The sequence below is a fragment of the Mirounga angustirostris genome, unplaced genomic scaffold (assembly GCF_029215605.1).
Source record: "Mirounga angustirostris isolate CCGP_5_RB_7025 unplaced genomic scaffold, mMirAng1.0.hap1 SCAF_4, whole genome shotgun sequence".
Taxonomy (NCBI): Eukaryota; Metazoa; Chordata; class Mammalia; order Carnivora; family Phocidae; genus Mirounga; species Mirounga angustirostris.
In genome coordinates, this window is record NW_026991712.1 from 164,906,066 (window position 1) to 164,918,027 (window position 11,962).

At 44.9% G+C, this 11,962-nt stretch overlaps 1 protein-coding gene across 1 annotated transcript in view; it reads left to right on the forward strand.

Annotated features, from left to right (window-relative positions):
- CSMD2 (CUB and Sushi multiple domains 2) overlaps positions 1-11,962 on the forward strand; it is a 590,090-nt gene that overhangs the window by 562,119 nt on the left and 16,009 nt on the right. The window contains exons 58-60 of the mRNA XM_064589508.1: positions 3,589-3,765; positions 4,946-5,125; positions 5,560-5,733. Coding sequence (XP_064445578.1) covers positions 3,589-3,765; positions 4,946-5,125; positions 5,560-5,733 — 531 coding nt within the window. The remainder of the gene's footprint in view (positions 1-3,588; positions 3,766-4,945; positions 5,126-5,559; positions 5,734-11,962) is intronic.

An 11,962-nucleotide genomic window follows, 5' to 3' on the forward strand; every position in this document is an offset into this window, starting at 1 on the left:
TCAGTGTAACCGCTGAGAGTAAGGGTATGTGAGAAGGTGCTGGAAGAGGAGGGAGACCATATGAAAGAGTCACCTAGCAAGGGAGGCGTGGGAGTTGAATAGGGAAAGGTATAATTGCCAGCAGCACGAGGGCTCACTTAAGGAAAAAGGCCATTAATTTAAAGTGAGAGTGGTCAGCATCGGCCTGTGTTTTTGTTCGGGCTACATTTTGCCCCATAGGTGTAGACTTAGGGTAGGTGAAGCATTGGGTATACAGTTGAGGTTTTATCAGGCAGCTAAGACGTTGGCAGCAAGTGGCAAGTGAGGAGAGGGTTTATGCAAGGCAACGATTATGATGGATCTTGGCATCTATGCTGGGTAAGGAGGGAGCAGGTTTATGAGTGGAGTAAGGGACAGTGAAAAAGTGGTAGGGGGGCGCCTGGGTGGCTCAGTTGGTTAAGCGACTGCCTTCGGCTCAGGTCATGATCCTGGAGTCCCGGGATCGAGTCCCACATTGGGCTCCCTGCTCGGCAGGGAGTCTGCTTCTCCCTCTGACCCTCCCCCCTCTCATGCTCGCTCTCTATCTCATTCTCTCTTAAATAAATAAATAAAATCTTAAAAAAAAATGAAAAAAAAAAGTGGTAGGATACATGGATTATAGGTCCCACTGGAACCAAAAATATCACCAGAGAATGAATCCCAGAGGGTATGAGCGGAAGAGATAAGAGGCAGTGGTCAGAGAATGGCCCTTGAAATTGCGGTTGTGGAGTAAGTCCTACAAGTGCGGGGATGCCCTCTCCCACCTGTCTGCCTAAAGTCCTGCCTTTCTGAGGGTGCTTTTGCAAAGTTAGTTTCCACGGGATTTTTTTTTTTTTCAAGTAGGCTCCACACCCAGCAGGAGCCTGAACTCAGGACCCTGAGATCTAGACTTGAGTTGACATCAAAAGTCAGACACTTAACCAACTGAGTCACCCAGGCGCCCCTATTTCCATAGGATTTTGTAGGCATAGTAAGAAGTCTGTGGTAGTGGGAGAGTATATTGGCAGGGGGAGAATTTAGTGCATTCTCAAATATCCACTGTGACCCAGGTCCCCTTTCATACCACTCAGATCCCAGCATGGAGTCAGTCAACATGTCAGGAGTGTTCGGGGAACAGAAAGCGGGTGGCTAAGAATTTAGACCTGGAAGTGAATGTTTGTTAGATGAGTGTGTGTATGATATGCACACAATTCTTCATGACTTTCATTGACAAGTTCCCACTTACCTTTCAAAGTACAACTCAGATTCTTATCTTCGGCCCCAATAAGCTCCTCCCTTCGTAGAGTGTTTTTTTCTTCAAGTATAACACTTATTGCATCATATTTTAATTCAACTGTTTATAAGTAGGTCCTTAAGATGGACTGGCCTCCTGAAGGGCAGGGGACATGACTTCCTAACTATGTTCCCAGCACCTAGGCAGCACAAATACTTGTTGAATCCATGGGTGCTAAGACCTGTCTGTTGCGCTCATTATGTAGGAATTATTTGTAGATTTGACTTTGGGACCACATAAATGCTGTATATACTTAGCAAAGTAAATTAAATCAAAGATTAGAAACAAGCAATCTCTAAATATTAAAATCAAAATGAAAACAAATGAACATAACTACTCCTCAAATTGGTGATTTAACAATCCAGAGAATTATTTCAACTGACTTGAAAAAAGTGGAATTTGACTATGGCATATGTGCCCTAAGGACAAAGAGAATGACAATGAAATCTTAAATTGTTTTTCAGCAATCGTATTATTAGTAATAATATTGATATTACCATCCTGAAACTTTTTGAAAACAAATTAAAATCACTTATCATTAAGAACCAAGATTTTCAGCATTAAAGAGATATAAAAGTAAAGAAGTTGAGGAAAGACTCTTAATCCTAAATTTGGATTGGTAATATCAGCATAAACTCATAATGAATTTTCAACCTAAAAAGTTATTTTCCCAGCTCTACCCATTCTAAAAGTCTAGTATCAATGACCAGCTCAGTAGCAACGAGTACCCTTAATTTTCAGATTATGGTTTTTAAATTAAAAGAAACCAGAGCTCTTCAGAGAAATGGCTGATTCCAGGACTGGGGCAGGATATACAAGATGAACATGGAACACAGTGTCACTCCAGCAAGAAATCTACCATAGACGAGTGGGATCATGTCAAAGGAACACAGAAGCCAACATGGAGAGGCTCCCCCTAGCCAAAGATGGGATAACTTAAGCATCAATAAGAATAATAGTGGCTATACCTTGGCTAATTGAATTTAAATAAATTTAAAAAAGAATAATAGTGGCAATTGGTGGCAACATAATAAATTTAAACCCACGAGTCCAAATGACTATCCATCATCTTTGGAGCTTACTAGGAAACCAAATCATTATTCTGACATCAGATAAGAAAGAAAATCAAACATTATCCAGCCTTCCTTTATGAATTGTATTTCAGGGAAAGCAAATATTTGATGATGGGCAAGTTCTTTATTAAAGAACTCTAGCAAAAAAAATAAAATAAAATAAAATCTTTAAAAAAAAATTCATTATCTGAAATTCAAATAGAAAAAAAAGAACTCTAGCTAATTCAGAAAGAATTATAGAATTAGGGCGCCTGGGTGGCTCAGTTGGTTAAGCGACTGCCTTCGGCTCAGGTCATGATCCTGGAGTCCTGGGATCGAGTCCCGCATCGGGCTCCCCGCTCGGCAGGGAGTCTGCTTCTCCCTCTGACCCTCCCCCCTCTCATGCTCTCTCTATCTGATTCTCTCTCAAATAAATGAATAAAATCTTAAAAAAAAAAAAAAGAAGAATTATAGAATTAGATATCACCATTTTCTGTCCCTTAATGAAATAACAAATCTAGTCAACAACCATCAAGTGCTGCTTAAACCATTAAGTGAACAACCAATGGGAACTCTGTAATGCCGGATGAGATGGGCTAACCCGAACCCATTCAATCAGCCTTAACATCACGAACAAGGAAACATTCTGTACCTCCTGATGTGGCGCAGTAGGAAAGACAGGACCACCTATGAAGTGCCCTTGCCGAGAAGCAGAACCTGACTTACAGGAACTATAGGAGACAGAGCAACACGGGGAACAGCACCTCACCAGTGCGCTTAGCAACATCTGGAACGCCCTAGAGTCTGTAACAGATAAATTCTAGGAGAGGGAACAGGAATCTCTGAATTCAAAGAGGCTTAGAGGCATAAGATTGTCCAAAGTCATATTTGGATCATGATTCAAACAAATCAACGGTTTAAAAAAAAAAAAGGTGGGGGGTTGGACAACTGAGGTAGATTAAGCACTGGTTGGATATTTGGTGATATTAAGGAATTGTCTAAAATTTTAGGTGGGATAATAAAAGTAATTAGTCTTTACATCTCAGAAATTAAAAAAAAAAAAATTCATTCAGACCTCTCCTTCCCTTCTGGGGGCCAGACCCTCAGACACGAAAGCAGCCTGAGTGGCCTTTCAGTCCACAGGGTCCTGACGTAGCCCGCGGGTTGCCCTCCGGGCCGCTCTCTGCCCCCTGGCTGGCGCCCCGCCCTTGTTCTGGTGACTAATGCGCTCCTCTGGCTTCCCAGTGATCTCTTGTGGGAACCCCGGGACTCCCAGCAACGCCCGAGTCATGTTCAGTGACGGCCTGGGCTTCTCCAGCTCCGTCGTCTATGAGTGCCGGGAGGGCTACTACGCCATGGGCCTGCTCAGCCGACACTGCTCTGTCAATGGCACCTGGACAGGCAGCGACCCGGAGTGCACAGGTGAGAGCCCAGGGCTTCTGGGCTCCGGGACGAGTGGTGGCCAAGGCGCTCGGGCTCCTCCCCGCCGAAGAAGGCTGTCCGTGGGAGACTGGGAAGACTGGCTGCAATGCGGGGACTCACCCCCGAATGAGAGTGCCTATTTATTGAGCATGTGCTATTTGACCACCACTGAGCTAAGTGTTTGATTTGATTTGCATTATGTCATTTGATTCCCACCACAGCCCACTTGACATATGAGATGACTGAGGCTCAGGGAGGTTGAGAATATATGTATTTGCTATTCCTCGGGCTCTCGCCAGCTCCTTGGGCTTTCTTGTTCTCTTTTGCAGCAAACTCCCCGTGCTCAGCCTGATCCTAAAGCCACCACCATCCACCATCTTCGTGGGTTCCTCTCGGCCTTGGACCCATTCCCCCGCCCCCAGCCTGGCTCTCAAGCCTCATATAGCCCCACTGCTCCCCTTCCCTGCTCCTCTCTGGGGCAGCCCCAGACCTTTTTCCTTGGGAAGTAAGTCACTGTGGGTCCCAGATGGAGGGAAGTGACAAGATAAAGGTATCTGAGAACACAGTCCCTTTCCAAGCCCTAGCCTGTGATTTCAGGGCTCTGTCTAAATCCCATGTCAAGTTCACTTTTCCAAGGCCAGAGCTCACCAAACCCCACCCTCACTCCATACCATAACAAAGACACGACCATTGCAAGGTTACAAGACCCTGCTTCTAAGCCGCTGGCCCTACAGGGGCCTCCTAGGCAGAACAGGAGGTAGTCACATGTGCCCCTCAGCAGACAAATTGTCTTATGAGGTCCAGTAACACAGGCTCTTCGGTCAGAAAACTTCCCTCTCTGAGCCCCAGCCTCATTTAGGAACTAAGCCCTCTGGGTACTTCCTCTGAGAGGAGTGGACTTTGAATAAGGATGGTCTTCATAGTCCAAGTTGCTGGGGTGCATAAAGATGGTGGGGGCGAGGACAGTGGGGATATGGGAGGGCCATTGCAGAGAGACTTGGCCAGAGGGACTTTAGAAAGTGCAGTGCCCAACCGGGAGCTTGTGAAGAGTCAGGGCATCCCTGATCTGACTCTCTTCCCTCCTGGACATGTGCAGGGAGTACCAGGGATAGCATTGGAGTGCTGGGGAGGAAAGGGGTCTGTACCGAGAGTGAACCATGCTTTATCTCCCTTCTCCTAGTCATAAACTGTGGTGACCCTGGGATTCCAGCCAATGGCCTCCGGCTGGGCAATGACTTCAGGTACAACAAAACGGTGATGTTTCAGTGCGTCCCTGGCTACATGATGGAGTCACATAGGGTGTCTGTGCTGAGCTGCACCAAGGACCGGACATGGAATGGTACCAAGCCAGTCTGCAAAGGTGTGTCTGAGGGCTGCACATGTGGACACAGGGCCAAAGAAGATACAAAAGTGAGACATGGGCCTCGAACATGTAGCAAGGAGGGAGGTGACAAGGCAGAGCCCTAATAATATCTTGTCATGGGGGGTGTGAGGTGAGGACTGATCCCTGAACATCTGCAAGGAGGGAGTTAGAGACACCAAGGTAAGGCCTGGGCTTTGAGCATCAAGGGAAGGACTGTGCAGACAGAGGAGTGGGTTGTCACACTTGAGGGCATTGTAAAATGCAAAAGGACCCCAGCTCCCAAACTAAGAGGGAGCATTTCTGATTCTCCCCGCTTAGCCCAGACTCCCAGCAGGCGCAGGGTAGCCAGTGACATCGGTGCTGGGGAGTGGGGCTTAATGCCCTAGGATGGCACCAGAACTCAGCGTGCTTTGCTCTCCCCCCTCCCCCAGCTATCATATGCAAGCCACCTCAGCTCATCCCCAATGGGAAAGTGGTGGGATCTGACTTCATGTGGGGCTCAAGCGTGTCGTATGCCTGCCTGGAGGGGTACCAGCTGTCCCTGCCTGCAGTGCTCACCTGTGAAGGGAATGGATCCTGGACTGGAGAGTTGCCTCAGTGTTTCCGTAAGTTTGCTTATGAACAGGCCTTTGTGCATCCTATCTGCCGGCTCCTTCCCCTTCCCTCCTCAGAGTTCTGCTACTGGAAGGCCTAGAATAGGTAATAACCTTCCCCCAAAATCGGGGAGAGGCTTTGCCAAAGACACTCTTAAAGGGAGTTTAAAGGAAAATAATGAGAATATCCCAACTGAGCCCCGGCTGTGGACACCATGTGGAGTTACAGTGGAAGGAAGTTAAGCCAGAGATAAGGGAGGTGTTTCTTTTTTTTTTAATTTTTTTATTGTTATGTTAATCCCCATACATTACATCATTAGTTTTAGATGTAGTGTTCCATGATTCATTGTTTGTGCATAACACCCAATGCTCCATGCAGAACGTGCCCTCTTTAATACCCATCACCAGGCTAACCCATCCTCCCACCCCCTCCCCTCTAGAACCCTCAGTTTGTTTTTCAGAGTCCATCGTCTCTCATGGTTCGTCTACCCCTCCGATTCCCCCCCTTCATTCTTCCCCTCCTGCTACCTTCTTCTTCTTCTTCTTCTTTTTTTATTTTCTTAACATATATTGCATTATTTGTTTCAGAGGTACAGATCTGAGATTCAACAGTCTTGCATAATTCACAGCACTTACCAGAGCACATACCCTCCCCAGTGTCTTATCACCTAGTCACCCCATCCCTCCCACCCCACCCCCCACTCCAGCAACCCTCAGTTTGTTTCCTGAGATTAAGAATTCCTCATATCAGTGAGGTCATGTGATACATGTCTTTCTCTGTTTGACTCATTTCACTCAGCATAATACCCTCCAGTTCCATCCACGTCGTTGCAAATGGCAAGATCTCATTCCTTTTGATGGCTGCATAATATTCCATTGTATATATATACCACATCTTCTTTATCCATTCATCTGTCGATCGGACATCTTGGCTCTTTCCACAGTTTGGCTATTGTGGACATTGCTGCTATAAACATCAGGGTGCACGTACCCTTTCAGATCCCTACCTTTGTATCTTTGGGGTAAATACCCAGTAGTGCAATTGCTGGATTGTATGGTAGTTCTATCTTCAACTTTTTGAGGAACCTCCATACTGTTTTCCAGAGTGGCTGCACCAGCTTGCATTCCCACCAACAGTGTAGGAGGGTTCAAGGGAGGTGTTTCTTAACATGAAAGGTTGTTCACTGGATGGGATAGTTCCCAAAGATCTGGAAGGGGCCCATGCTGGAAATGTGCCTGTCTTTATGGAAAATAGCCTACAGAGAAAAGATTCCTGGAGCCTACATGATTTTTTGGTGAAAGACTTTATTTCTTACCCTCCTGGCCTAATTGTGTCCCCAAGAGCCCAATTCCATCCCAGAGCTCAATTCCTCATTTATTCTTGTCACATAATTGGACTCTGGAAGATCTTCTCAGCACCCATGCTTTGGACAAATAGTAGACCTATTTTTTTTTTCTGCTAGGCATTTATCTAATTCTGTAGAAAACCATCAATATACTCATGACATTATTTGGATACCTCTGAAAACTTACTTCGATTTGGGAAATTTCAGCAGGAACTAGGACCAGCAGCTCAAAAGTGGATGCAGGAAAGGCAGCATCTGGTGCATGGTCAGCCCCTCAGGACTTCACACACCCACAAGGAAACATTAGGAAGGTAGCAATCTCAGCGTTGAGTCTGGGCTGAGAAACCCTACTTTTCTTCTTGAGAAATAGCTAAATTGCTTTTGAACAATGAATAATGGTCATCATAAAAAAATGTAAATGTATCTGAAAATACAAAGAAGAACATAACACTCTGGTTTCCCGAAAATAACCAGGGTTAAGCTCTTGACTGTGCTTCCACCCCGACCACAATGTTTTGGACATAGAGGTGTGCAATTTTCTGCAAACGGTATTAAATCATGCTGTGCAGACTAGTTTGTGACTTGTCTTCATTGATAGGCCATCACCACCTTTCTCCATCAATCCATACTGACCTACACATCATCATTTTTAATAGCTTAAAGAACTTCCTTATTGTAGCTACCGCAACTGGTTTAATCTTCTCCTACTGGTGAAGGACTTAGGTTTCTCCAGTTTAGTTACGTTAGAAGAAGTTCTGCAATAAATGTTCTTGAGGATAACATTTCTTTACTCTTCTAGGAAAGTCCTAGGAGAGAGAAAATGCTGAGCCAGTGGGCATGCACTCTATACATCTGAGACACGGTGCCAAACTGTCTTCTAGAAAGAGTCCCAACTCACACTCCCACCAACAGTTTATGAGAATATTTCTTGACTCACTTCCTCATTAACAATAGATTTTGCCAATATCTTTTAATATTTACCAGCCCAAGGGGCACCTGGGTGGCTCAGTTGGTTAAGCGACTCCCTTCGGCTCAGGTCATGATCCTGGAGTCCCGGGATCGAGTCCCGCATCGGACTCCCTGCTCGGCAGGGAGTCTGCTTCTCCCTCTGATCCTCCCCTCTCTCATGCTCTCTCTCTCTCTCATTCTCTCTCTCAAATAAATAAATAAAATCTTTTAAAAATATATATTTACCAGCCCAAGAAGTTTAAAAAGGTATCTCATTGTTTTAATTGGCATCATATTTCTTTTTCTTTTTTTTTAAAGATTTTATTTATTTATTTGAGAGAGAGAATGAGAGACAGAGAGCACGAGAGGGAGGAGGGTCAGAGGGAGAAGCAGACTCCCTGCCGAGCAGGGAGTCCGATGCGGGACTCGATCCCGGGACTCCAGGATCATGACCTGAGCCGAAGGCAGTCGCTTAACCAACTGAGCCACCCAGGCGCCCCGGCATCATATTTCTTATCAGCAAGATGGAGCTGCTCCTTCTTTGTCATCCATTTGTACTTCTTTTTCATGGAGCTGCCTCTTCCTAGATTTGGTGACTTCTGATCAAGTCAGCCTTTAACTGACTTCTGATTGGCTTGTCTAGGCCCCCAGCTCCCATAGAGACTTCCACCAGCATAGGCTGCTGGTCCTGCTTCCATTTTATTATTTTCTATTTCTTTAGGGTGCATCTTTTTTTTCAGACTTTTTAAAATTAGTTTCATAGGTAGAATTTAGTGATTCATCAGTCTTAGATTATACCCAGTGCTCATTACACCACATGCCGTCCTTAATGCCCATCACCCAGTTACCCCATCCTCCCACCCCATCCTCCCACCCCCCCTCTAGCAACCCTCAGTTGTTTCCTATGATTAAAAGTCTCTTATGGTTTGCCTCCCTCTCAATTCTCATCTTATTTTATTTTTCCTTCCCTTCCCCTATGTTCATCTGTTTTGTTTCTTAAATTCCATATATGGTATTTGTCTTTCTCTGACTGACTTATTTTGCTTAGCATAATACCCTCTAGTTCTATCCACATCATTGCAAATGGCAAGATTTCATTTTTTGATGAATTCCATGTATATGATGATGATTCCATTGTATATATATATACACCACATCTTCTTATCCGTTCATTTGTTACTGAACATCTGAGCTCTTTCCATAGTTTGGCCATTGTGGACATTTCTGCTATAAACATTGGGGTGCATTTGTCCCTTCAAATTACTGTTTGTATCCTTTGGGTAAATACCTAGTAGTGCAATTGTTGGGTTATAGGCAGCTCTATTTTCAGCTTTTTGAGGAACCTCTATACTGTTTCCAATAGTGGCTGCACCAACTTGCATTCCCACCAATAGGTTCCCCTTTTTCCGCATCCTCACCAACATCTGTTGTTTCCTGATGTTAATTTTAGGCATTCTGACCGGTGTGAGGTGGTATCTCACTGTGGTTTTGATTTGTATTTCCTGGATGCCAAGGGATATTGAGCATTTTTTCACGTGTCTGTTCTTTGGAGAAATGTCTGTTCATGTCTTCTGCCCATTTCCGGACTGGATTTTTTGTTTTCAGGTTTTGAGTCTGTTAAGTTCTTTCTAGATTTTGGATATTAGCCTGCTTCCGTTTTATTTTGTATATGATTATGAACCTCTTGGCTGTGTGCGCACACACACATTCACATCATAGCATGAAGGGTGTTCTTCATGCTTGAAGTGATGTCTTGGGGAACTATGACTCTGGTAGTCAGTTTCCTTGGAGCTTGCTGTAAAGAAGTCAAATATATTTATTTCTAACCAGCTGTGCTCCACAACATATTTTCCGTGGCCAAGCAGCTGACCACTTGAGATGTGCAGTAACCTCTGGAATTCTTATCACTGTTTCCAAACTTTGCATCTGGGCCTTCCGCAGTTCTTGGTACTCCTGCTTCCCTCCTCCAGACTGCATCTCTTCCTCCATAGCCATGCTTCTCAGACCTAGTCACTTTCTTGCTGTATTACTGCAAACATATCCCTCATAACATCACTTCTTCCTCTTATGTAACTCCCTAAACATGGGCAGGGATTTTGTCCCCACACAGTAGCACATCAGGATCAAGATCATTGTCAGCCTCACCCACTTCCTACATGCTTCCCCAGACCCACTCAGCCCTTTCCACGCCACCTCCCCATTTGGCTGGACAGCTCCCCTGTCTTCAGTAAAGAAGCTTCTGAAGTTGACTTCTCCCCGCCGATCCCACCATTTCCGAATATGCAACTTCTACTTCTTCTCCTGAGTCCCTGATGCACTTATGTACTTTCAGTAAATTTTGTTGATGCTCAAGCCATGTTATTTATCTGTATTTTTCACCTTTTATACCCTCCTGTGTTGTCCAGCTTAGATTCTAAGATCTCAGAAGGCAGGGCTCATGTCTGCAGACTTATTCGGTGCCAGAAGCAGCAGAAAATCAGGAGCTGAAGATGTTTGTTAAATGCTGTTTGCAAATTAATGGAGAAGGAAGCGAATTTAATTCAAGGCAAAACGGATGTGAGGAAGAGGAGTCACACTGCGCCGTTAGCTTTGCTCTGATTACCCGCACGTGAACTCCTCCACTGGGAGGTCACAGAGTATCAGTCCATCCACAGAGATAACATTTTACATTTCACAGGCTTTGTGCTGCCTCCTCAGGGGATGTTTACACACATGTCACATCTGATTCTCACAACGAGATATCCTGGGAGGCGGGCAGAAGTCCCTTCTCAGGTGGCTGGCAGGGAAGATGAGGCTCAGAAAAAGGACTGACCTACTGTGTTAGTGACAAAGTCTAGTCTGAAAACAATCATTTCTCCAGACAATTTTCTCTAAAATTCTTACTCAAATTTACAGCCCGTGTTATCACCACTAGAACTTTTAAAATAGGAAAAAAGGATAGACATAAAATTTAATTTTGCATCTTAGAGTGCTTCAGTCAGTGGAACTCCAAAGCCACATATGATCGGCATGAGGCCCTTTCTCTTAGGTAGAGCACATTCACGGAGTGTGGGGGACCCATCCGGCTGCTCCCCACAGCAGCTAGTTTGTTCTGGGAGAACTGCTGCACAAGTGTTTATGGGAAATCAGTGCAAGCTCTGTGTGCTTTCCGACCAGCACAACCCAAGCGTGCTGGTGGCCCCGTGGGCCTGCTCCTGCCACACCGCACACCACTGGCTGTCTATTATGTGCCATCCCTGATCTTGAGATCTGTTTAAAAGTATATTGGTTCTAAGAATAAAAACACAGGTAGAATCCCTTTATGCTTATTTTTAAGGCATCAAAATCATATTTGCAGTCAGCCCCCTTAAAAACACAGACCTGTCTCTGCAATGTCCTAAGGAAGTAAACATTTTTAGTAAACCATGTGTGCAAACACTTAAGACACTGAGCAGAAGGGACAGAAGAGGGGCCTGTGTTTATTCTGTTTGCTGTCACATGATTTGAATTCAGTAATCATTCTTTAGGGAATCTCTCTGAGGATCTCAATGAAATGGGCACATTCATACCCACCACAGTATAAATGCACACACTTTGGAAAGACATTTGGCTGTATACATCAAGAGCTGCAAACACGCTCAAACATACTAAGTCCACTCCTAGAGAATCCCTATAAGAAAACATTACCAAGGGCTGCCTGGGTGGCTCAGTCGTTAAGCATCTGCCTTGGGCTCAGGTCATGATCCCAGGGTCCTGGGATCGAGTCCCACATCGGGCTCCCTGCTCGGCGGGAAGCCTGCTTCTCCCTCTCCCACCCCCCCTGCTTGTGTTCCCTCTCTCGTTGTCTCTCTCTCTGTCAAATAAATTAATAAAATCTTTTAAAAAAAGAAAAAGAAAACATTACCAGGGAAAAAAGAGCCACATTTAATGGTATAATAATAGAAAATGCCTAATATAAAGGCTACGAT